This window comes from Pelophylax lessonae (assembly GCF_965119305.1).
Source record: "Pelophylax lessonae genome assembly, chromosome: 5".
Classification (NCBI taxonomy): Eukaryota; Metazoa; Chordata; class Amphibia; order Anura; family Ranidae; genus Pelophylax; species Pelophylax lessonae.
Window position 1 is genome coordinate 426,248,170 of NC_138772.1, and position 25,005 is coordinate 426,273,174.

Consider the following 25,005-nt stretch of genomic DNA (forward strand, 5'->3'; position numbering starts at 1 on the left):
TAAGTCCCCTGATGAAGGAAAGATTTCATTACTATTATTTAGCATTTTTCCCTTTTTCTTTCAGCGAAATCAAGCTCTGACTTTTTATGAATGTTCATTATTATAAAGGGTATACAGGTACAAGAATACAATCCACATTTTATAAACACATAGACAGAATTAAAAGTTTCAATTTCAGCTATTTCCTCCCTTTAGTGTTTTTGTTCTTATATGTTACTTACAGAAGAGCGGTGCTTACCTAAGCTCTCCAGTGAAATGTGCCACCACTTTCACAGTCTCACCAAAGTCCAGCAGTATAAGAACGCAGCAAATGGGAATACCTACAGCACTGGTTTATTCAACATGCATGCATGTCCTATACTACATTAAACTGATGTCACTTTATATTTGACCAATTTGTTATTCTATATATTTATTTCATTTTTCAGCAGGAAAATTGAAAGTTTCTATCTTCACAAGCGACATTCAATCCTCTGGGACAACATCTCAAGTATACATCATGTTTTATGGACATCTCAGGGCATCAGCACCTGTTTTTCTGTACAGTAGCCAAGACGATGCATTCCAGAGAGGACACGAGGATACTTTTGATGTATGTATCATTTAAGTAATCCATATGTCTTCAGCCAGTGGCAGGGGTAGCTACAAGTCAGGCATTCCTACAATACTTCCTGGATTTACAGCAATATAGCAGCACTTCTAATAATAATAATAATAGTCATTACTATATTGCTCGTAGGCTATCCAGAACACTGAGAGAAATCACCCACTGTTATAATGGCTGGGCCAACTGCCATATATTTCTTTGGAAAATGCAGTAGAAGAGACAAGATATTGTGGACCATGAATCTTTTTCTGTATTATATTTTCCTATAATATATGAAGAACCCTGCACAATAGTGTGAATGTCCCACAAGGGTGGCAAAGATCTTCTAAACTGGGGTTCTGACAACAGTTAAGGCACGGGAGAGTGCTTAATCTTATGCAATAAAGTTTTTAATCCAAAACCTTTTAAGGTATAGTAGGAAATAATTAAAACAACAGTTAGTCTGCAATCTTTTTACTTTCGATTCTGGGCACAGGAATTTAGAGAAAATCTGTCCCACCACTTTCTGTGATCAGGACAAATAAAGACGGTACATTTCCTCAGCAGGGGTTTAATCCAGTCAAAGCTAACATTTTTAGCCAAAGATACACTTCAGGTAAAGTATTTGAATTGCTTTTGGTATTCCTGGTATAGCTATTGGCTTTATATATTCATGTAGTTCATTGGCTGACTGAATCAGAAGATCTTTGGTTTATACTTATAGAGAAAATTCTATTTCTATATTTCAGGTTAACATTGGAGATGTTGGGGAGGTTTATAAGATACGCATTGGACACACCAATTCTGGGGCATCCCCTGGCTGGCACTGCGAAGAGGTAATTTTTCTGTACTCATTACAGGTTAAAACAGGTGATAGTATGCTGCATAGCATTTTCTTCTGCATGTGTTTATCACATAATGTATCACTGTAGTTACAGTGCCTTGCGAATGTATTCGGCCCCCTTGAACTTAAACCTTTTGCCACATTTCAGGCTTCAAACATAAAGATATAAAACTGTAATTTTTTGTGAAGAATCAACAACAAGTGGGACACAATCATGAAGTGGAACGAAATTTATTGGATATTTCAAAATTTTTTAACAAATAAAAAACTGAAAAATTGGGCGTGCAAAATTATTCAGCCCCCTTAAGTTAATACTTTGTAGCGCCACCTTTTGCTGCGATTACAGCTGTAAGTCGCTTGGGGTATGTCTCTATCAGTTTTTCACATCGAGAGACTGAAACTTTTGCCCATTCCTCCTTGCAAAACAGCTCGAGCTCAGTGAGGTTGGATGGAGAGCATTTGTGAACAGCAGTTTTCAGTTCTTTCCACAGATTCTCGATTGGATTCAGGTCTGGACTTTGACTTGGCCATTCTAACACCTGGATATGTTTATTTGTGAACCATTCCATTGTAGATTTTGCTTTATGTTTTGGATCATTGTCTTGTTGGAAGACAAATCTCCATCCCAGTCTCAGGTCTTTTGCAGACTCCATCAGGTTTTCTTCCAGAATGGTCCTGTATTTGGCTCCATCCATCTTCCCATCAATTTTAACCACCTTCCCTGTCCCTGCTGAAGAAAAGCAGGCCCAAACCATGATGCTACCACCACCATGTTTGACAGTGGGGATGGTGTGTTCAGGGTGATGAGCTGAGTTGCTTTTACGCCAAACATGACATTTTGCATTGTTGCCAAAAAGTTTGATTTTGGTTTCATCTGACCAGAGCACCTTCTTCCACATGTTTGGTGTGTCTCCCAGGTGGCTTGTGGCAAGTTTTAAAGGACACTTTTTATGGATATCTTTAAGAAATGGCTTTCTTCTTGCCACTCTTCCATAAAGGCCAGATTTGTGTAGTATACGACTGATTGTTGTCCTATGGACAGAGTCTCCCACCTCAGCTGTAGATCTCTGCAGTTCATCCAGAGTGATCATGGGCCGCTTGGCTGCATCTCTTATCAGTCTTCTTCTTGTATGAGCTGAAAGTTTAAAGGGACGGCCAGGTCTTCGTAGATTTGCAGTGGTCTGATACTCCTTCCATTTCAATATTATCGCTTGCACAGTGCTCCTTGGGATGTTTAAAGCTTGGGAAATCTTTTTGTATCCAAATCCAGCTTTAAACTTCTCCACAACAGTATCTCGGACCTGCCTGATGTGTGTCTTGTTCTTCATGATGCTCTCTGCACTTTAAATGGACCTCTGAGGCTATCACAGTGCAGGTGCATTTATACGGAGACTTGATTACACACAGGTGGATTCTATTTATCATCATTAGTCATTTAGGTCAACATTGGATCATTCAGAGATCCTCACTGAACTTCTGGATTGAGTTTGCTGCACTGAAAGTAAAGGGGCTGAATAATTTTGCACGTCCAATTTTTCAGTTTTTTATTTGTTAAAGTTTGAAATATCCAATAAATTTCGTTCCACTTCATGATTGTGTCCCACTTGTTGTTGAATCTTCACAAAAAATTACAGCTTTATTATCTTTATGTTTGAAGCCTGAAATGTGGCAAAAGGTAACAAAGTTCAAGGGGGCCGAATACTTTCGCAAGGCACTGTAAATCTAAAGTCTTTGCAAGGCTCTTATTTACCTTATGATATTTAATTATGTTCTTGTAATCAAGTCTCCCTATGAGACATAGGACAGGTCTTGGATTATCACTACAGTTTTTGACCAGTTTTGGACCAGTTAAACCAGAGCACCCCTCTACCTACACTATTTGCGTCTAAAATACATTTAACAAATGTTAAATTGATACATACAATAAAGTCTCATAATTGTCTTTTTTTTAATTGTCCTTTTTGTTTTGCAATTAAATGAAAGGACTTTTTTTTATGTGGGTGTCTTTATTTGCATTTAGCTCTTTCTGGACAAATTAGGATACTAATGGTACCCTGTACTTGTTCCCATAGGAAGGGGGGGGATCTTGGCCCCCCTGTTTACTATTAAAGATGCTTCCAGATTCTAGGTTGTCCTCTACATTATTTTTGTGGGGGAAGATGTGGGGAAGAGGACCTTGCCCCACATTAGGACAAGGTCCCTTGCAAGGAAGGGTGTTATTTACCATCCTCCTTGCTAGGTACCCCTCAAATTTTGAAAAGTATGTGACCTGGTCTGGTTTAGGAAATTGGGGCCCATGCTCACTGCCCTCCCTTTATGGCCACTAATGCTGCATGCAAGTATAAATGTCTGTTTGGATTTTTTAGAGGAACATACTGTTTCTTTTTTTTTTCCTTTGTGTTTTAACCGGTTGCCGACCGCCGCACGACTATATACTGCGGCGGTCAGCCCCGGCCAGGCAGAGTGACGTATCGGTACGTCACTCGCCTGTCACTGACTTGCGAGCCTATAGCGAGCGGGCGCGCGCCCGCCGAGGCGCGCGCCCGCCGCGGCTCGTTCACAGGCAAGTCAGTGCGTGTGACCGGCGGACTCGATGTCCGCCGGCCACACTACGATCGCTCCTGTGAAGGGAGAAAGACAGAGCAGCTTGTGTAAACAAGCTGCCTGTCAGTTCTCCCTGTGTAAAAGTAAAGATCTGACCGTTCTACTATGTAGAACGGTTGATCTTTGCTTTTACACCAATAGCAATGTCCCTACACAGTAGAAAGCACGCCCCTAGGACACACTTAACCCCTCCCTTCCCAATAAAGTTAACCCCTTCCCTGCCAGTGTCATTTTTGCAGTAACAGTGCATATGTATAGCACTGATTACTGCAGTAATGTCACTGGTAACCCCAAAAGTGTCAAAAATGTCAGTCAAGGGTCCGATCTGTCCGCCGCAATGTCGCAGTACCGAAAAAAAAATCGCAGATCGCCGCCATTACGCGTTAAAAAAAAAAACACCAAAAATGACAAAAATCTTTCTCTTTGTTAGTAAACGCAATAACTTTTGCGCAAACCAATCAAAATACGCTTTTTGCGATTTTTTTTACCAAACATAGGTAGCATAAAACAAATTGGCCGAAAAATGTTAAAAAATTTTGATTTTTACTTTTTTTTTTGGGGAATTTCATATAAAAAAATGTGAAAAATATTGTTATTTTTGCAAAATTTACGCTCTTTTTTTGTTTATAGCGCGTGATCAAAAAATCGCACAGGTGATCAAATACCACCAAAAGAAAGCTCTGTTTGTGGGAAAAAAAGGACGTCAAATTCGTTTAGGTACAGCGTCGCACGACCGCGCAATTGTCCGTTAAAGTCACGCAGTAAAAAATCGCAAAAAAACCCCTGGTCCTTTAGCAGCCAAATCCTCCGGGGCTTAAGTGGTTAAGGGACAGTACGCAAATAAAGTTGTGGAGTTCTCCTTAATATTTCAACCAGACATTTATCCAGGCACGCAGCCTGGCTAGCCAAGAAAGGGAGGACGGTGATTGCGTGCCCTCCTTTCTTGAACCTAACCAGGCCATGTGCCTTTCAACTTTAAGGGGTACCTTGCAAGGAAGGACGGCATAGTCCTCCCCCCCCCCCCTTTCCAAGGCACCTTGAACCAGTGTTGAGAGACCAGGACTCTTCCCCACATTCAGTCCCCCACAAAGTATGTTGCGGTTTCCAGGGAGTCCTTTAGGGAATCTGCAAGTTCGCTTTATAAAAGGGACCACTAATATCCTTCCCTTCCCAGGGAAATAAGTACAGTGGCATTTAGTAAATTGTGAATTGGTAAATAAACACACCAACACCATGAAAAATCTATTTCACAGTACATAAAAACAGGCATTTAAAATGTCCCCCAATGTAAATCCATCACAACATCCAGTAAATCCATCATCAATCACAATGACCTTCTGCCTGATAATGTTTCCTCACCGTACTCCCAACGCTAAATGATCCCCAACACTGCAGTAATGTAAACAGAAGGCTAGGGATCGCGGGTGACACAATTAACCATATTTGGTCATCTCTGGCACTAATGCACTCCTATACTCAATCCCCTAGGGGTTGTGAAAAGAGGGCTTCCAGATTCCACTATAATCCCCCCCCCCCACACCAATAACCTCCACATCCTTTATGAGGGACTGTTGAAAGGCATGTGGCCTGGTATGGTATTGGAAGGGGGACACACTCTTACTGCCCTACTTTTCCTGACCACCCTGGTTGCATTCCTGGATAGGAGTCCAATTAGAATATTAATGTAAACCCCATGCTATTTTTCTTTTTTTTTTTAAATGTCACTTTAAAGGATCGTAAGGCACCCCGAAGCATGTTACTTAATGGATTTGTGTATTTTTAATGTTGCCTTTTAAACCACATCTAAAAACACTCTCCCTGCTAAACAATAATATTTTTTGCACTGATATATGTCTCCCATGACAGTGCCCAGCTACTCATACCATTTTTTCAACAATAGTTAACCTGTTAGCCTTAACCACTTAAGCCCCGGAGGATTTGGCTGCTAAAGGACCAGGGGGTTTTTTGCGATTTTTTACTGCGTGACTTTAATGGACAATTGCGCGGTCGTGCGATGCTGTACCTAAACGAATTTGACGTCCTTTTTTTCCCACAAACAGAGCTTTCTTTTGGTGGTATTTGATCACCTGTGCAATTTTTTGATCACGCGCTATAAACAAAAAAAGAGCGTAAATTTTGCAAAAATAACAATATTTTTCACATTTTTTTATATGAAATTCCCCCAAAAAAAAAGTAAAAATCAAAATTTTTTAACATTTTTTGGCTCATTTGTTTTATGCTACCTATGTTTGGTAAAAAAAATCGCAAAAAGCGTATTTTGATTGGTTTGCGCAAAAGTTATCGCGTTTACTAACAAAGGGAAAGATTTTTGTCATTTTTGGTGTTTTTTTTTTTAACGCGTAATGGCGGCGATCTGCGATTTTTTTTTCGGTACTGCGACATTGCAGCGGACAGATCGGACCCTTGACTGACATTTTTGACACTTTTGGGGGTACCAGTGACATTACTGCAGTAATCAGTGCTATACATATGCACTGTTACTGCAAAAATGACACTGGCAGGGAAGGGGTTAACTTTATTGGACAGGGAGGGGTTAAGTGTGTCCTAGGGGCGTGATTCTAACTGTGTAGGGACATTCCTATTGGTGTAAAAGCAAAGATCAACCGTTCTACATAGTAGAACGGACAGATCTTCACTTTTACACAGGGAGAACTGACAGGCAGCTTGTTTACACAAGCTGCTCTGTCTTTCTCCCTTCACAGGAGCGTTCGCAGTGTGACTGGCGGACATCGAGTCCGCCGGTCACACGCACTGACTTGTCTGTGAACGAGCCGCGGCGGGCGCGCGCCTCGGCGGGCGCGCGCCCGCCTGCGATAGGCTCGCAAGTCAGTGACAGGCGAGTGACGTACCGATACGTCACTCTGCCTGGCCGGGGCTGACCGCCGCAGTATATAGTCGTGCGGCGGTCGGCAACCGGTTAAGAAGGCCAGCAAAAAAGCTAGTTTCACCTTCTATAGACTTTACTAGGGTTTTGTGCTATGTTTGGGAGCTTCCCACTCATTTCACCAAACCTGGCTCGAAATTAACCCAGTCAGATTATGGAAGCATATGTCGCTGTATCTCTTAATTATAAGTTAGCTAACAATGATAAACTTTGGAAATAATTGCAGAATTGAACATACAGGAAACCGTACACTGTGTTATGCACATATCAACATTTTTATTTATAAATACTTTAACGTTAAATTCAAAAAATGTATGTATGGAAATATATCAATCTATTCAAAGCACTAGTGTACAAAATCTCATACTCTGGCTAGAGTTTAAAATATTGTGCATGCGCACATGTACATACAAGACCCTTCTGTATAAAGTGTATTTGTAAAATTAGTTTTTTTCCTTTGATAAAAGAAGTTCATTCTTCACACAGTTGCTTACACGTTCAACTACCGCAGGTAAACCGAAAGACATTAGAGGAAAATGTAGCCATAGTCTAGGAATCACAAAATTAACAAATGAAATGTAATTCACTCATCTTGGTGTTGGTCTCTGCAGGTTCAGCTGTTGAACGTTTTCTCCAATGAACAATTCTGTATTAAAGTAAAACGCTGGCTTTCTCAAGATGAGGATGATGGGGAGATTTGCAGAGAGCTTCCTATACTGAGACATGGCCAGGCCAAACTGTCAGGTAACAATGTCACTTCATTGTCATCTCTGCTAAGATTAAACTGTGTGATTTTATGAAATTTTTGTTCCTGAAAGTAAATCTTTTAGGACATTTTGCACTTCCACTTGCTGAGAGGGTGCATTCTACTTTTACATTGTTCAAATTTTTATTCTGTACAGTTGTCTCCCCGCTCCCTAAATCCCTGTGGCTGCCAAGCTTTTGTATTTGGATTGGTAGGGGTACTGAGTCTAACCTGGTTTTCTGCACTAATACCTCTCAGAGAAAGGGGAAGGCAAACAATCATATGATCTCTACATGTTCCCCTACTCCAAGACCTCCTGGGCTCTTCTCAGTCCCACAGCAAGGTTGGGTGCAAAAGTCCTGAAACAGCAGAAACAGCATACATCACACACGGCAGACACCCCACCTGAGCCCACATTACTAATGTGTTTTACACATAACAATTAAAGGACATCGTAAGTGTGTAGCCCGTCTTTGAATTTGCATGTGGCACAGAATCATGTTTTCAAGAAAAAGTTTTCTGCAACCCTCCACAGGAGCAGTGTGAAAATTTGCTGACTGAAGCAACCATATCAAGCTCAGCTTAAACTGAATTTGATCTGAAATATTTTATTACTGCAGTAGTTCTTGGATAGCTTTTTAGAGCCTGGTTGGAATAGGGCTGTATACAAAAAAGTTTCCCAAAAATTTAACTCATCCCCCAACTTTTCCAAAAAATATAACTCACCCCCAACCCTCCTGAACTAACCTCCTCTTACTCCTCTTTGGCATGCTAAGCTTATAGTAAATTCTCAATTCTGTAGCCCTGAAAGCATGTGTATGTGTGTTGCATGTGCATTCACAGCCAAAAGATATTTCATTATGTGCCGGGATTAGTGAGCCGTTTAAGGATTTTAGTTTAGTAAATGTACTTCTGTAAATTTACTTTAGTAAATGTTCTTCCAAAATTCCACTGACGATTTACTTTTTTTTATGTGGCCAGTTTAGTTGAAAAGAACGCTAGCATTTTTTTTTTTTTTTAACGCCAGAAAACCAGAAAAGCAAAAACATGGTGATTTTTACAGGTGACCTGTGCACTAAAATGGGCTTCCATGGAATATATATATTTTTTATTATGAGTCTCTATTGATTTGTATGCCTTATCATTAATCGGTATTTCTTTCACTGCACACTTGTATTAGAAGAAGTATTTGCTTTCCAGCTGGAGCAGGGGAGCGGGCTCTGCGAAAAATTGAGGTGGTTCAGCAATTCTATATATACTTTTCTATTTTTGATAATGCTGGCTATTAAAAATGCACAAATGTTTTACTATTAACCTGTACAATTGTCACAGGCCTTTTGACCACCCTAATTAATAAACTCTGTTAAACTGCATTGTCAATTGACTCTAGTTAAATCAATTAATAGCAAAAATAAAAAAAAACATATAGTATCTCACAAAAGTGAGTACACCCCTCACATTTTTGTAACTATTTTAGTATATCTTTTCATGTGACAACACTGAAGAAATTACACTTTGCTACAATGTAAAGTAGTGAGTATACAGCTTGTATAACAGTGTACATTTATTGTCCCCTCAAAATCCCTCAACACACACATTAATGTCTAAACCGCTGGCAACAAAAGTGAGTTAACCCTTAAGTGAAAATGTCCAAATTGGGCCCAATTAGTCATTTTCCCTACACGGTGTCATGTGACTCGTTAGTGTTACAAGGTCTCAAGTGTGAATGGGGAGAAGGTGTGTTAAATTTGGTGTTATCGCTCTCACTCTCTCATACTGGTCACTGGAAGTTCAACATGGCACCTCATGGCAAAGAACTCTCTGAGGATCTGAAAAAAGAACTGTTGCTCTACATAATGGCCTAGGCTATAAGAAGATTGCCAAGAAACCGAGCTGCAGCACGGTGGCCAAGATCATACAGCAGTTTAACAAGACAGGTTCCACTTAGAACAGGCCTCGCCATGGTTGACCAAAGAAGTTGAATGCGCATGATCAGCATTAATGTAAGCAAGCCGCCTGTCATTCTCCCCTGTGTAAGAATAGTGATCATGCGGTTCTACTATGTAGGACCGTTGATCACTGTTCCTACACCTCAAGCCACAGCCAATCACAGTTAGAAGCACACCCCTAGGGACACACTTAACCCCTCCCTCTCAAAAAAGTTAACCCCTTCACTGCCAGTGTCATTTTACAGTAACAGTGCATATATATAGCACTGATTACTGTAGTAATGTCAATGGTAACCCCAAAAGTGTCAAAAATGTCAGTCAAGGGTCCGATCTGTCTGCCGCAATGTCGCAGTCCCGCAAAAAAAATCGCAGATCGCCGCCATTACGCGTTAAAAAAACCCAACAAAAATGACAAAAATCTTTCCCTTAGTTAGTAAACGCAATAACTTTTGCGCAAACAAATCAAAACACGCTTTTTGCGATTTTTTTTTACCAAAATATGTAGCATAAAACAAATTGGCCTAAAATGTTAAAAAATTTGGATTTTTAAATTTTTTGGGGGGAATTTCATATAAAAAATGTGAAAAATATTGTTATTTTAGCAAAATTGACGCTCTTTTTTTGTTTATAGCGCATGATCAAAAAATCGCACAGGTGATCAAATACCACCAAAAGAAAGCTCTGTTTGTGGGAAAAAAAGGACGTCAAATTCGTTTAGGTACAGCGTTGCATGACCCCGCAATTGTCCGTTAAATTCACGCAGTGCCGAATCGCAAAATAGGCCCTGGTCAGGAAGGGGGTAAAATCTTCCGGGGCTTAAGTGGTTAACAAGGGGGCCCCCTGATCCCCCCCATGTTAATGAATATCTGGCAATCTTCTTATAGCCTAAGCCATCTTTGTAACAATCAAAAAGGACAGATCCTGCACATGCTGATATACAACAAGTACAAAGAGGAGTACTTCACCAGCCCATGGCGCTGTCCATGTGTTCACCTCCTTTGTTTGTATGTTATTTAGCTGAAATGTCCTGGTTGCTGCTGCTCCTCTCTCACTCCACTTGGGCGGATCAAAACAATTCAAATCTGTAAAGAAAAGCGCACGCAACCTCGGGCAATAACGCTTTAATAAAGGACAATAAAACAGTACATTGGAATTGCACTCACACTTTTCCTTTATGTATATAGAGTTACATAAAAGTGCCACTATGACAGAGTAACCTATATCCAATAACTAGGACGCAGATAAGACACCACACTAATTTGTGATGTACAGTTGCCCCACATACAGTTCATAAGTCCAAATGTAAGGCATACCACTGGTCGCTGCCCGCTGGTCCCACTAAAAATAACAATCAAAAAGGACAGATCCTGCACATGCTGATATACAACAAGTACAAAGAGGAGTACTTCACCAGCCCATGGCGCTGTCCATGTGTTCACCTCCTTTGTTTGTATGTTATTTAGCTGAAATGTCCTGGTTGCTGCTGCTCCTCTCTCACTCCACTGGGGGGGGCGGATCAAAACAATTCAAATCTGTAAAGAAAAGCGCACACAACCTCGGGCTACCTAAGCCATCTTTGTGTAGAGCAACAATCCATTTTTTTTCAGATCCTCAGATAGTTCTTTGCCATGAGATGCCATGTTGAACTTCCAGTAACCAGTATGAGAGAGTGAGAGTAATAAGACCAAATTTAACACACCTGCTCCCCATTCACACCTGAGACCTTGTAACACTAATGAGTCACATGACACTGGGGAGGAAAACATGGCTAATTGGGTCAAATTTGGACATTTCCATTTAGGGCTGTACTGACTTTTGTTGCCAGTGGTTTAGACATTAATAGCTGTGTTGAGTTATTTTGAGGGGACAGCACATTTAAACTGTTATACAAGCTGTACACTCACTACTTTACATTGTAGCCAGGGGTGTTGCTAGGTGGCAAAAGGACGAGGGGCTTCAACCTGAAGGTAAATTTGATAACCCCTCCCACATTTTAAATTAAGTCCAGCCCACGCTCCCCCCAATGCCCGCCCTCCCCCCCTGCCCAATGCCCCACCATGCACAATGCCTAGTGCCCATCTATGCATCAATGCCCAAAAGCTCAGCCTCATCAGTGCTGCCTCATCAGTGCCCCATCAATGCAGCCTCATCACTACCCATCAGCTCAGCCTCACCATGTCCATCAATGCAGCCTCAACAGTGCCATCAATGCTGCCTCACCAGTGCCCATCAGTTCAGCCTCACCAGTGCCCATAAGCTCAGCCTCACCTGTGCTCATCAATGCAGCCTCACCTGTGCCCATCGATGCAGCCTCATCAGTGCCAATAAATGCAGCCTTACCTGTGCCCATAAATGCAGCCTGATCAATGTCCATCAGCTTAGCCTCGCCAGTGCCCATTAATGCATCTTTACCAGTGCCCATCAGCTCAGCCTCACCAATGCCCATCAATGCAGCCTCACCAGTGCCATCAATGCAACCTCACCAATGCCCATCAATGCAGCCTCACCAGTGCCCATCAGCTCAGCCTCACCAGTGCCCATCAGCTGAGCCTCACCTGTGCCCATCAATGCAGCCTCATCAGTGCCCATCAATGCAGCCTCATCAGTGCCCATCAATGCAGCCTCATCAGTGCCCGTCAGTGCAGCCTAACCTGTGCCCATCAATGCAGCCTGATCAATGTCCATCAGCTTAGCCTCGCCAGTGCCCATCAATGCATCCTCACCATTGCCCATCAGCTCAGCCACACCAATGCCCATCAGCTCAGCCTCATCATTGTCCATCAATGCAGCCTCATCCGTGCCCATCAAGGTAGCCTCATCAGTGCCCATCATCTCAGCCTCACCAATGCCCATCAATTCAGCCTCACCAGTGCCCATCAAATCATCAATGCAGCCTCATCAGTGCCCATCAATGCAGCCGATCAGTGCCCATCAATCCAGTCTGATTAGTGCCCATCAGCTCAGCCTCACCAATTCCCATCAGCTCAGCCTCATCAGTGCCCATCAATGCAGCCTCATCAGTGCCCATCAAGATAGCCTCATCAGTGCTCATCATCTCAGCCTCACCAATGCCCATCAATGTAGCCTCACCAGTGCCCATCAAATCATCAATGCAGCCTCATCAGTGCCCATCAATGCAGCCGATTAGTGCCCCTCAATCCAGTCTGATCAGTGCCCATCAGCTCAGCCTCACCTGTGCCCATCAGTGCAGCCTTGCCATTGCCCATCAGCGTAGCCTTGCCAGTGCCCATCAACGCAGCCTTACCAGTAGTGATGTCGCGAACCTAAAATTCGCGGTTCGCGAACGGCGAACGCGAACATCGGCAAATGTTCGCGAACCGGCGAACCGGGCGAACCGCCATAGACTTCAATAGGCAGGCGAATTTTAAAACACACAGGGACTCTTTCTGGCCACAATAGTGATGGAAAAGTTGTTTCAAGGGGACTAACACCTGGACTGTGGCATGCCGGAGAGGGATCACGCAAAAAAAGTTCTTAAAAATTATAATTTTTTGATAGAGAGCCAATTATTGGAAAAATTAAAAAAAAATAAAAATAAAAAATTTCTTTGGATTTAGCATCTGGGGGGTCTAAAAAGTGTACCTGTGAAGTTTCAGCTCTGTAGCATGTCCAGAACCCCTAAAAAACAGCATTTTTCTTATATTTTCAGGAATATGGCTTCTCTGCGGCTGGCTTTTTCTCTTGCAGGCATTTAGCGGGCATTTTTTTAGGCAGGCATGTCATTTTTTGTATTTAGTGTCTGGGGGGGTCTAAAAAGTGTACCTGTCAAGTTTCAGCTCTGTAGCATGTCCAGAACCCCTAAAAAACAGCATTTTTCTTATATTTTCAGGAATACGGCTTCTCTGCGGCTGTCTTTTTCTCTTGCAGGCATTTATCGGGCATTTTTTTAGGCAGGCATGTCATTTTTTGTATTTAGTGTCTGGGGGGTCTAAAAAGTGTACCTGTCAAGTTTCAGCTCTGTAGCATGTCCAGAACCCCTAAAAAACAGCATTTTTCTTATATTTTCAGGAATACGGCTTCTCTGCGGCTGGCTTTTTCTCTTGCAGGCATTTATCGGGCATTTTTTTAGGCAGGCATGTCATTTTTTGTATTTAGTGTCTGGGGGGTCTAAAAAGTGTACCTGTCAAGTTTCAGCTCTGTAGCATGTCCAGAACCCCTAAAAAACAGCATTTTTCTTATATTTTCAGGAATACGGCTTCTCTGCGGCTGGCTTTTTCTCTTGCAGGCATTTATCGGGCATTTTTTTAGGCAGGCATGTCATTTTTTGTATTTAGTGTCTGGGGGGTCACAAAAGTGTACCTGTCAAGTTTCAGCTCTGTAGCATGTCCAGAACCCCTAAAAAACAGCATTTTTCTTATATTTTCAGGAATACGGCTTCTCTGCGGCTGGCTTTTTCTCTTGCAGGCATTTATCGGGCATTTTTTTAGGCAGGCATGTCATTTTTTGTATTTAGTGTCTGGGGGGTCTAAAAAGTGTACCTGTCAAGTTTCAGCTCTGTAGCATGTCCAGAACCCCTAAAAAACAGCATTTTTCTTATATTTTCAGGAATACGGCTTCTCTGCGGCTGGCTTTTTCTCTTGCAGGCATTTATCGGGCATTTTTTTAGGCAGGCATGTCATTTTTTGTATTTAGTGTCTGGGGGGTCACAAAAGTGTACCTGTCAAGTTTCAGCTTTGTAGCATGTCCAGAACCCCTAAAAAACAGCATTTTTCTTATATTTTCAGGAATACGGCTTCTCTGCGGCTGTCTTTTTCTCTTGCAGGCATTTATCGGGCATTTTTTTAGGCAGGCATGTCATTTTTTGTATTTAGTGTCTGGGGGGTCACAAAAGTGTACCTGTCAAGTTTCAGCTCTGTAGCATGTCCAGAACCCCTAAAAAACAGCATTTTTCTTATATTTTCAGGAATACGGCTTCTCTGCGGCTGGCTTTTTCTCTTGCAGGCATTTATCGGGCATTTTTTTAGGCAGGCATGTCATTTTTTGTATTTAGTGTCTGGGGGGTCTAAAAAGTGTACCTGTCAAGTTTCAGCTCTGTAGCATGTCCAGAACCCCTAAAAAACAGCATTTTTCTTATATTTTCAGGAATACGGCTTCTCTGCGGCTGGCTTTTTCTCTTGCAGGCATTTATCGGGCATTTTTTTAGGCAGGCATGTCATTTTTTGTATTTAGTGTCTGGGGGGTCACAAAAGTGTACCTGTCAAGTTTCAGCTCTGTAGCATGTCCAGAACCCCTAAAAAACAGCATTTTTCTTATATTTTCAGGAATACGGCTTCTCTGCGGCTGTCTTTTTCTCTTGCAGGCATTTATCGGGCATTTTTTTAGGCAGGCATGTCATTTTTTGTATTTAGTGTCTGGGGGGTCACAAAAGTGTACCTGTCAAGTTTCAGATCTGTAGCATGTCCAGAACCCCTAAAAAACAGCATTTTTCTTATATTTTCAGGAATACGGCTTCTCTGCGGCTGTCTTTTTCTCTTGCAGGCATTTATCGGGCATTTTTTTAGGCAGGCATGTCATTTTTTGTATTTAGTGTCTGGGGGGTCACAAAAGTGTACCTGTCAAGTTTCAGATCTGTAGCATGTCCAGAACCCCTAAAAAACAGCATTTTTCTTATATTTTCAGGAATACGGCTTCTCTGCGGCTGTCTTTTTCTCTTGCAGGCATTTATCGGGCATTTTTTTAGGCAGGCATGTCATTTTTTGTATTTAGTGTCTGGGGGGTCTAAAAAGTGTACCTGTCAAGTTTCAGCTCTGTAGTATGTCCACAACCCAAAAAAAACAGCATTTTTCTTATGATTTTTAGTAGAAAACTAATGCAGTGTCTTTCCAGCTGTCTTTTTTTCTTTCTGGCAAGCTGAAATATGATATGCCAAGGCAAACATGCCTATCAGTTGAGCTATGACACAGACAACACTGCACACATGGGGAAATATGTAAAACAAAAAACAGGAAAAGGAAATTAGGTGACGGTAACAAAACATGATATTGTGATTGGCCAAATAAAAAGTCACCTCGCGATGAGGTCGCGCCAAAGTCGCGCTAAGTCGCGCCAAAGTCGCACTGGAAGCGACGCTACTTTAGTGGTAACGGCAGTGTAAACCAGCACTAAAACATCCAGTGTGTGAATACGATCAGGTATGATGTTTTATCGGTCAAGTAGTGTAAGGGTTACGCCCGTTGCCCGCTTCACAGTGACAGACCAAACTCTGACAGACCAAACTCCCCGTTTAACAGTCAGTCAGTCCATTTGCACAACCGCAAACTCCCAATTTGCACAAGGTTGGATACCAAGCTAGCCATGTCCCGTTCCTTGTCCTCACTGACATCATTGAAGGTCTCTTCCTCCACCCAGCCACATACAACACCAAGGGTCCCCGAAAGGTGAGAACAAGCCCCCTGGGACGCCTGCTGTGGCTGGTATTCCACCTCCTCAAAGCCACCTTCCTCCTCTGACTTCTCTTCTTCAGACTCCTCTCTCTGCGTTGCCACAGGTCCAGCAATTGACAACGACAAGGCTGCTTCTGGTGGTGATGAGGACCACAACTCTTCCTCTTCATGCTCATCTACAGCCTGATCCAGTACTCTTCGCAGGGCACGCTCCAGAAAAAACGCATATGGGATGAGGTCGATGATGTTGCCTTGGGTTCGACTGACCACCAGGGTTGTCATCTCCGCAAAAGGACGCATGAGCCTACAGCCATTGTTCATGAGCATTCAGTAACGCGGCCAAAAAATACCCAGCTCCGCAGAAAGAATGAAAGAAAATGAATGTTTTTTTTTATGAAAAATTATCCTGCGGATCGCTTTTGGTCTGTACACAATGAAGCAACGACCTTATCATCTGGGGTGTGCCAACACAATCCTAGAGGTGATCGCTTCATTGTGATACGCAAGCCCCTTCACCACGACAAGGTAACGATCACGAAGGGGAATTGACACATGTATGTGCCTTTTTTTTTGTTTTTTGTTTTTTTGCAGCCACAGTGTAGCACCAGAGGCCAGAAAAATTAGGCATGTACACATGCATGAAAAAGTAGGTATTGTTGCAGCCGCTGCTGTAGCAGCGGCCTGAAAAATTGAGGTTTTAAGGCAGAAAGTGCACTAAAACATTGCTGCTTGAACCGTAGTTGGTGGCGGAGACGTCACGTAAGTCATCTGGCATGCAGAGAATGATTATATACAGCAGCGTGTGGACCATTTTTAGGCCAAGGCATCTCAGTCATCACCAGGCCTTTTTTAGTCAAATGCATCCCCCACTGTCAGTCCCTTCGGGATCCATGCCTCATTCATCTTAATAAACGTGAGGTAATCAAGACTTTTTTGACCTAGGCGACTTCTCTTCTCAGTGACAATACCTCCTGCTGCGCTGAAGGTCCTTTCTGACAGCACACTTGAAGCGGGGCAGGCCAGAAGTTCAATGGCAAACTGGGATAGCTCAGGCCACAGGTCAAGCCTGCACACCCAGTAGTCAAGGGGTTCATCGCTCCTCAGAGTGTCGATATCTGCAGTTAAGGCAAGGTAGTCTGCTACCTGTCGGTCGAGTCGTTCTCTGAGGGTGGACCCCGAAGGGCTGTGGCGATGCATAGGACTAAAAAAGCTCCGCATGTCCTCCATCAACAAGACGTCTGTAAAGCGTCCTGTCCTTGCCGGCGTGGTTGTGGTGGTAGGAGGAGGATTACTTTCACCTCTTCCCCTGTTGGATTCCCGTTGTGCTGTGACATCACCCTTATACGCTGTGTAGAGCATAGTTTTTAACTTATTTTGTAGCTGCTGCATCCTTTGCGACTGCCGGTAATTGGGTAACATGTCACAGACTTTCTGCTTATACCGGGGGTCTAGTAGCGTGGCCACCCAGTACAGGTCGTTCTCCTTCAGCCTTTTTATACGAGGGTCTCTCAACAGGCATGACAGCATGAAAGACCCCATTTGGACAAGGTTGGATGCCGAGCTACTCATCCAATTCCTCGTCCTCACTGATGTCATTGAAGGTGTGTTCTTCCCCCCAGCCACGTACAACACCACGGGTACCAGATAGGTGACAACGAGCACCCTGGGATGCCTGCTGTGGTTGGTGTTCCTCCTCCTCAAAGCCACATTCCTCCTCTGACTCCTCTTCCTCACACTCCTCTTCCAGTGTTGCCGCAGGTCCAGCAATCGATGGTAAGGCTGTTTCTGGTGGTGGTGATGGTGACCACAACTCTTCCTCTTCCTCTTCACGCTCATCTACGGCCTGATCCAGCACTCTTCGCAGGGCACGCTCCAGGAAAAAAACATATGGGATGATGTCGCTGATGGTGCCTTCAGTGCGACTCACTAGGTTTGTCACCTCCTCAAAAGGACGCATGAGCCTACAGGCATTGCGCATGAGCGTCCAGTAGCGTGGCAAAAAAATACCCAGCTCCGCAGAGGCTGTCCTAGCACCCCGGTCATACAAATACTCGTTGACCGCTTTTTCTTGTTGGAGCAGGCGGTCGAACATTAGCAGTGTTGAATTCCAACGTGTCGGGCTGTCGCAAATCAAGCGCCTCACTGGCATGTTGTTTCGCCGCTGAATATCTGCAAAGTGCGCCATGGCCGTGTAGGAACGCCTGAAATGGCCACACACCTTCCTGGCCTGCTTGAGGACGTCCTGTAAGCCTGGGTACTTCTGCACAAAACGTTGCACAATCAGATTCAACACATGTGCCATGCACGGCACATGTGTCAACTTGCCCAAATTCAATGCCGCCAACAAATTGCTCCGTTGTCACACACCACTTTGCCGATCTCCAGTTGGTGCGGGGTCAGCCACTGATCCACCTGTGCATTCAGGGCGGACAGTAGTGCTGGTCCGGTGTGACTCTCTGCTTTCAGGCAAGTCAACCCCAAGACAGCGTGACACTGTCGTATCCAGCATGTGGAATAGCCCCTGGGGAGCTGGGGGGGTGCAGTTGGTGTGGAGCAAGACGCAACAGCAGAAGAGGACTCAGCCGAGGAGGTTAGCAAAGAGGATGGAGTAGGAGGAGTAGAGGAGGTGGCAGCAGGCCTGCCTGCAAGTCGTGGCGGTGTCACCAACTCCTCTGCAGCAGAGCCACGCATTCCATGCTTGGCAGCCGCCAGCAGGTTTACCCAATGCGCAGTGTACGTTATATACCTGCCCTGACCGTGCTTTGCAGACCAGCTATCAGTGGTCAGATGGACCCTTGCCCCAACACTGTGTGCCAGACGTGACATGATTTCTTTTTCCACAATAGAGTACAGGTTGGGGATTGCCTTTTGTGAAAAATAATTTCGGCCGGGTACCTTCCACTGCGGTGTCCCAATAGCGACAAATTTTTTGAAGGCCTCAGACTCCACCAGCTTGTATGGTAAAAGCTGGCGGGCTAAGAGTTCCGACAAGCCAGCTGTCAGACGCCGGGCAAGGGGGTGACTCTGCGAGATTGGCTTTTTGCGCTCAAACATTTCCTTCACAGACACCTGACTGTGGGCAGGTGACGAGCAGGAACTGCTGAAGGTGAGAGGCGGAGGGGCGGGTTGTTGATAGGGGGCATGGAGGACAGCAGTGGTTGACGTGGCTGAAGATGCTGGACCAGGAGGAGGATGGTGGCTTTCAGTTTGTGTGCTGCTTTTACTCATGTGTTGATCCCATAGGCGTTTGTGATGTGAGATCATGTGCCTTCGCAAAGCAGTTGTACCTAGGTGGGTGTTGGACTTCCCACGACTCAGTTTCTTTTGGCACAGGTTACAAATGGCATCGCTGATATCAGAGGCAGACACACAAAAAAAATGCCACACTGCTGAGCTTTGCAAGGACGGCATTCTGGTGGTGGCAACAGCTTGCGTTGATTGGCGTGCTGTCTGGCTGACCCCGGGTGCCGAATCTACATGCTGTCTGACTGCGCCACTAGCTCCTTGCGATGACCTCCTCCCCCTGCTTCCAACTCGTCTCCTCCTCCTCTCTGTCTCCCCATCTGAACTTTCCCCCTCTTCTTCTGCTCTTCGAGCAGGCACCCAGGTGACATCCACAGACACATCGTCATCATCAGCCGCTTCACTTGACAACTCAGCAAAGGCAGCAGCAGCAGGTACAACATCATCATCATCACAATGTACGTCCATGTGTATAATGCTGCCTGACTGAGACATATCCCCGTTATCTACATCCTCTGGCACTAATAGTTGCGCATCACTTATTTCTTCAAACTGATGTGAAAATAACTCCTCTGACGGATCAAGTGAAGCGGCTGTGGTGCTAGTGTTGGTGGTGGTGCCGGCGGGCTGGCGAGTGGTAAATTGAGAGGTGCCCGAAGCTGAGCTGGAGGAGGATGGTGCATTAAGGTTCCGAGCGGAAGCTGTAGACGATTGGGTGTCCTGTGTAAGCCAGTCAACTATGGCCTCAGAATTTTTTGAGTTCAGGGGCTGTGGTGGCCTCTGAACACTGGGCATTATTCTAGAGCCTAAGGAAATCACAGCACCACGACCACGACGGCCCTTGCGGGGTGGCCTGCCTCTGCCTGTCATTTTTTTTTTAATGTGTTGTTACTGTTGTACTATGAGTGCAAGCTGCTGTGCCACCTTATATATCAGTGGTGGGTGGGCAGTGGCACAGTACACTCTCTGTGGACCTGACAGCAGTCACTGGCACCCAGGCAACTGCAATTTAAAAAATATATATATTTTTTTTTACTTTGCAAGCTGCTGTGCCACCTTATATATCAGTGGTGGGTGGGCAGTGGCACAGTACACTCTCTGTGGACCTGACAGCAGTCACTGGCACCCAGACAACTGCAATTTAAAAAATATATATATATTTTTTTACTTTGCAAGCTGCTGTGCCACCTTATATATCAGTGGTGGGTGGGCAGTGGCACAGTACACTCTCTGTGGACCTGACAGCAGTCACTGGCACCCAGGCAACTGCAATTTAAAAAAATATATATATATTTTTTACTTTGCAAGCTGCTGTGCCACCTTATATATCAGTGGTGGGTGGGTGGGCTTAAAAGGGCTTTTGGGGACACTAGATAGATATAGATATATATATATATATGAAGAAACAACTCAATTACCAGCCCTTAAAAGGGCTTTTGGGGACGCTAGGTATATATATATATATATATATATATATAAAAAAAAAAAAAAACACAAATACCAGCCCTTAGAAGGGCTTTTTGGGGTGCTGATATTACAGCAGTAGTGGACCAAGAACACTGCAAGACCAGGAACACTGACTAACTGTCCCTAGCTTAACAGCAGCAGCAGCAGCAGCAGCTCTCTCCCTATTCTCACTACACACACTGCTTCAGAATGATCTAAGATGGATGCTGCCCTTGCTTATTTATAGGAGGTGGGAGGGTGTGGGAGGGAGGTACGCTGATTGGCTGGAAATGTGTCTGCTGACTGTAAAGTTCAGGGTCAAAGTTTGCCTCAATGATGTCTTATGGGGGGCGGACCGAACATCGCATATGTTCGCCGGCAGCGGCGAACGCGAACATGCTAAGTTCGCCGGGAACTGTTCGCCGGCGAACAGTTCTATACATCTCTACTTACCAGTGCCCATCAATGCAGCCTGATCAGACAGTGCCCATCAGTGCAGCTTTCCCAGTGCCCATCAACGCAGCCTTGCCAGTGTCCATTAATGCAGCCTTGCCAGTGCCTATCAGCGCAGCCTTGCCAGTGCATGGGGAGAGAAGAGCAGCCAGTTTACACTGAGCGGGGATCTTCCTCTTACCCGGCACCATGCGGCCATTGCCACACTAAGTTCCGCCTCCTGGACTGGCATTACATGTCCTGGCAATGGACCAGTGAGACGTCCATCATAGGAGCCCGTCCAAGAGGTGGGACTTCGTATGACACTTTACTGCGTCGGGTAAGTGGGAGATCCCCGCTTTGTGTAAACCGGTGGCTCTCGCCCTCCTCTTCAGAGGCAGCCCTGCAAAGAAGCCCCAGGGCCGCTTTGCCAGGCCAACCCCAGGTCAACCCCAGGTTGTCAGCCGATCCCAGGCCTTGGGACTCAGGGCTAATAATTGTCATTAGGGATAGGAGACCTTGGGCTTTTTGGGGGCCCACTTGGGGCAGTAGCCCGGGTCAGAACCCCCCCCCCCTACCGACACCACTGATTGTAGCAAAGTGTCATTTCTTCAGTGTTGTAACATGAAAAGATATAATAGAATATTTACAAAAATGGGAGGGATGTACTCACTTTTGTAGGTCTGCACAGCAGTGGCTCCCTTGACCGGACAGAAGAGCAGTGTCAGCGGTCTCCCTATTCTGTCCCTCCTCGAACAGGAACCTTTCCCTATGCTCAGTCTCACCCTAGCAAGCAGAAATCCTGTCCCTAGTCTATCCACTCACAAAAGCGTGCCAAACCCAGGAGGGCATTTCTTATTATTAGCAATGGCCCAACAAAGATGGCTGCCGAAGGTCACATCAGCATCCAGTCAGACAGCTGCTTCTCCTGAGACACCTACGAAGTTTGTAGAGCAACAATGTTTCTTGGAGCCTCCACTCTATCTGTACAGTGGCTGAACACCACCTACTGGATGGAGGACAAACTGCAGCTGCCTACAACCTTCCTTACATTAAGGTAGTACAGTGTGGGCCAGCACACCCCTCCATGTGATCACTGTTCATTCTTGGAGTACTGTGAGCCCAGCCTCCCTGATGTCCCCCCCTCCCCTCCAGATTATTCCATTTTCTCTGACTCAGAGGCTAGACTAAAACGAAAAGGGTAGAATGACTCAAGGAGGGGAACCAGCGATTCTGTACTCAGAAAGGAAGCCAGGGAAAGCACTGAAGTGTGAAGAGGGTAAGTAGAACATGGCTAATTTGTATTAATTAAATAAAACTGGAATTCTACTTTAATATTTGCCTTGAATTCATTTTTAATTATTTCCATATACATCCAACCCTATTCTTCTCTTCTACTGTTTTCCATTTTTTATAGCAAAGTCAGATACTTTAAGTAACAGCAATAGATTGTAAACAAGTCTTACTATAAAAACAAGATTACTAAGCTGAGCAAATTGCATCTGGGCTTATTTATTAACATATGGAAAAGAACAGCAATTATGTGCAAAGCGTTAGAACTAACAGAAACCAAATGGTAATTTCTACATGTTTAAAACAATTGGAACAATTAGAAATGTTTATTGACAGGTTGCTATGTTCACTTTGGAAAACAAATGTTCACTTACCTTAGTAAAAAAAAGTGAAACTATGTTCATTATAATCATTCAATTGTTGGCAAAAATACAGTTTTTTTTTTTAAAATTCCTCTTACACGTGATTATCAAAAGTGAGCACAGCTTTGACTGTGACCCTATAAGGAAAGCATTGCTCCAAGGCACTGTGCTACCTGATGACTCCAAAACTATAAACATAGTGCTGATGCTCCAAGCTGAGCCCGTCAAGCTCCATATTAAAAAATACTACAAAACAGAATAGAGCTGCACTCATGTTAGCCTAGTAATGCTAAATGTAGTAGTTTGACTACAGTTAGTCTCTTCCCATAACCCATGCCCCTCTGACACATTTCGCCCTTCAACGGACTTAAAGCAGTAGTAAACTGCAGCATTTAAAAAAAAATCCCCCTGGAAGGCAATGGCATAGTGTGCTAGTATACATCTCATACTAGCACATTATGAAATACTTACCTTAGAACAAAGCCCCCCAGTGGTGCGCTGTCACCGCTGACAGGGCTTCCATCTTCCCCCTGTCTTCCTTCTGGGTTCTCAAAACCGCAATGACGTAATTCCCGTGCATGCACAAGGGAGTCCTTGGTTCCAGTGCGGAGATCTGAAGGTCCAGCACAGTATGCCGTCCCTTCTGAGAGCATGCCCCGGTGATGTCACTGGCTGCAACCAGTGTGAATATCTCCTAAACACCACAAGTTTAGGAGATATTTACTATACCTACGGGTGAGCCTTATTATAGGCTTACCTGTAGGTACAAGTTTAAAAAATGAGTTTACTACCATTTTATAATACGAATGTGAATAGTGCCAGGGGGGGGGTGTGGTATATACGAGGAGACTAACTGAAGCCAACATTCTACATTTAGCATCACTAGGCTGAAATGTGTACAGCTTTATTAAAGAACTTCTTCTCGCCAGCCATCTCGGCCTCTCAGTGGGTGGGCTTTAATGTTGAGGGGCCACATGTATGTGAAACAGTTGTCTGTGCTGAGAGCATGCACCCTGTGCGCTCTTAAACACAGTTATCAGCGGGGGCCTAAAAGCTCCCAATGTATACATTCCAATCATGTGACCACTGTGACAGCCAATCACAGGGGTAACATGACCTGAATGCCTGCCTGTGCCTCCCGGAATTTTGAAGCCCTTAAAGGGGCAGGAGGAGTGGAGGGAAAGGGTTAGATTAACATTTACCATAAAAAACATACACTTTCAAAAATGAGATGTATGACATGTATTTCCCTTAACCACTTAAGCCCCGGAAGATTTTACCCCCTTCCTGACCAGGGCCTATTTTGTGATTCAGCACTGCATGACTTTAACGGACAATTGCGCGGTCGTGTGATGCTGTACCCAAATGAAATTGACATCCTTTTTTTCCCACAAACAGAGCTTTCTTTTGGTGGTATTTGATCACCTGTGCGATTTTTTGATCATGCGCTTTAAACAAAAAAAGAGCGACAATTTTGCAAAAATAACAATATTTTTCAAATTTTTTAACATTTTAGGCCAATTTGTTTTCTGCTACATATGTTTGGTAAAAAAAAAAAATCACAAAAAGAGTATTTTGATTGGTTTGCGCAAAAGTTATTGCGTTAACTAACTAAGGGAAAGATTTTTGTCATTTTTATTGTTTTTTTTAACGAGTAATGGCGGCGATCTGCGATTTTTTTTGCTGGACTGCGACATTGCAGCGGACAGACCGGACCCTTGACTGACATTTTTGACACTTTTGGGAGTACCAGTGACATTACTACAGTAATCAGTGCTATACATATGCACTGTTACTGTAAAAATGACACTGGGAGGGAAGGGGTTAACTTTATTGGAGAGGGAGGGGTTAAGTGTGTCCCTAGGGGCGTGCTTCTAACTGTGATTGGATGTGGCTGTGTGTGTAACAGCACAGATCAACGGTCCTACATAGCAGGCCTGTTAGATCTCTGCTGTTACACAGGGGAGAATGACAGGTGGCTGTGTTTACATTAGTCGCCTGCCTTTCTCCCGCTATATCGACGATCACGAGTGACCGGCGGACATCGGGTCCGCCGGTCACATGCGCGGGCTTCTTAGTGAACGAGCGGGGGCGGGAGCGCGCCTCCGGCGGCGCGCGCTCGCCCACTATTGGCTCCCAGGCTAGTGAAGTACCGATACGTCACTTTGCCTGGGAGGGGCTGACCGCCGCCG

At 44.3% G+C, this 25,005-nt stretch overlaps 1 protein-coding gene across 1 annotated transcript in view; it reads left to right on the forward strand.

The window, feature by feature from the left end:
- The window catches only part of LOC309556825 (lipoxygenase homology domain-containing protein 1-like), a gene marked incomplete at its 5' end in the record, with an annotated part of 436,205 nt that overhangs the window by 43,567 nt on the left and 367,633 nt on the right, over positions 1–25,005 (forward strand). Inside the window, 3 exons of the mRNA XM_082259345.1 lie at positions 429–592; positions 1,336–1,422; positions 7,551–7,683. Coding sequence (XP_082115471.1) covers positions 429–592; positions 1,336–1,422; positions 7,551–7,683 — 384 coding nt within the window. The remainder of the gene's footprint in view (positions 1–428; positions 593–1,335; positions 1,423–7,550; positions 7,684–25,005) is intronic.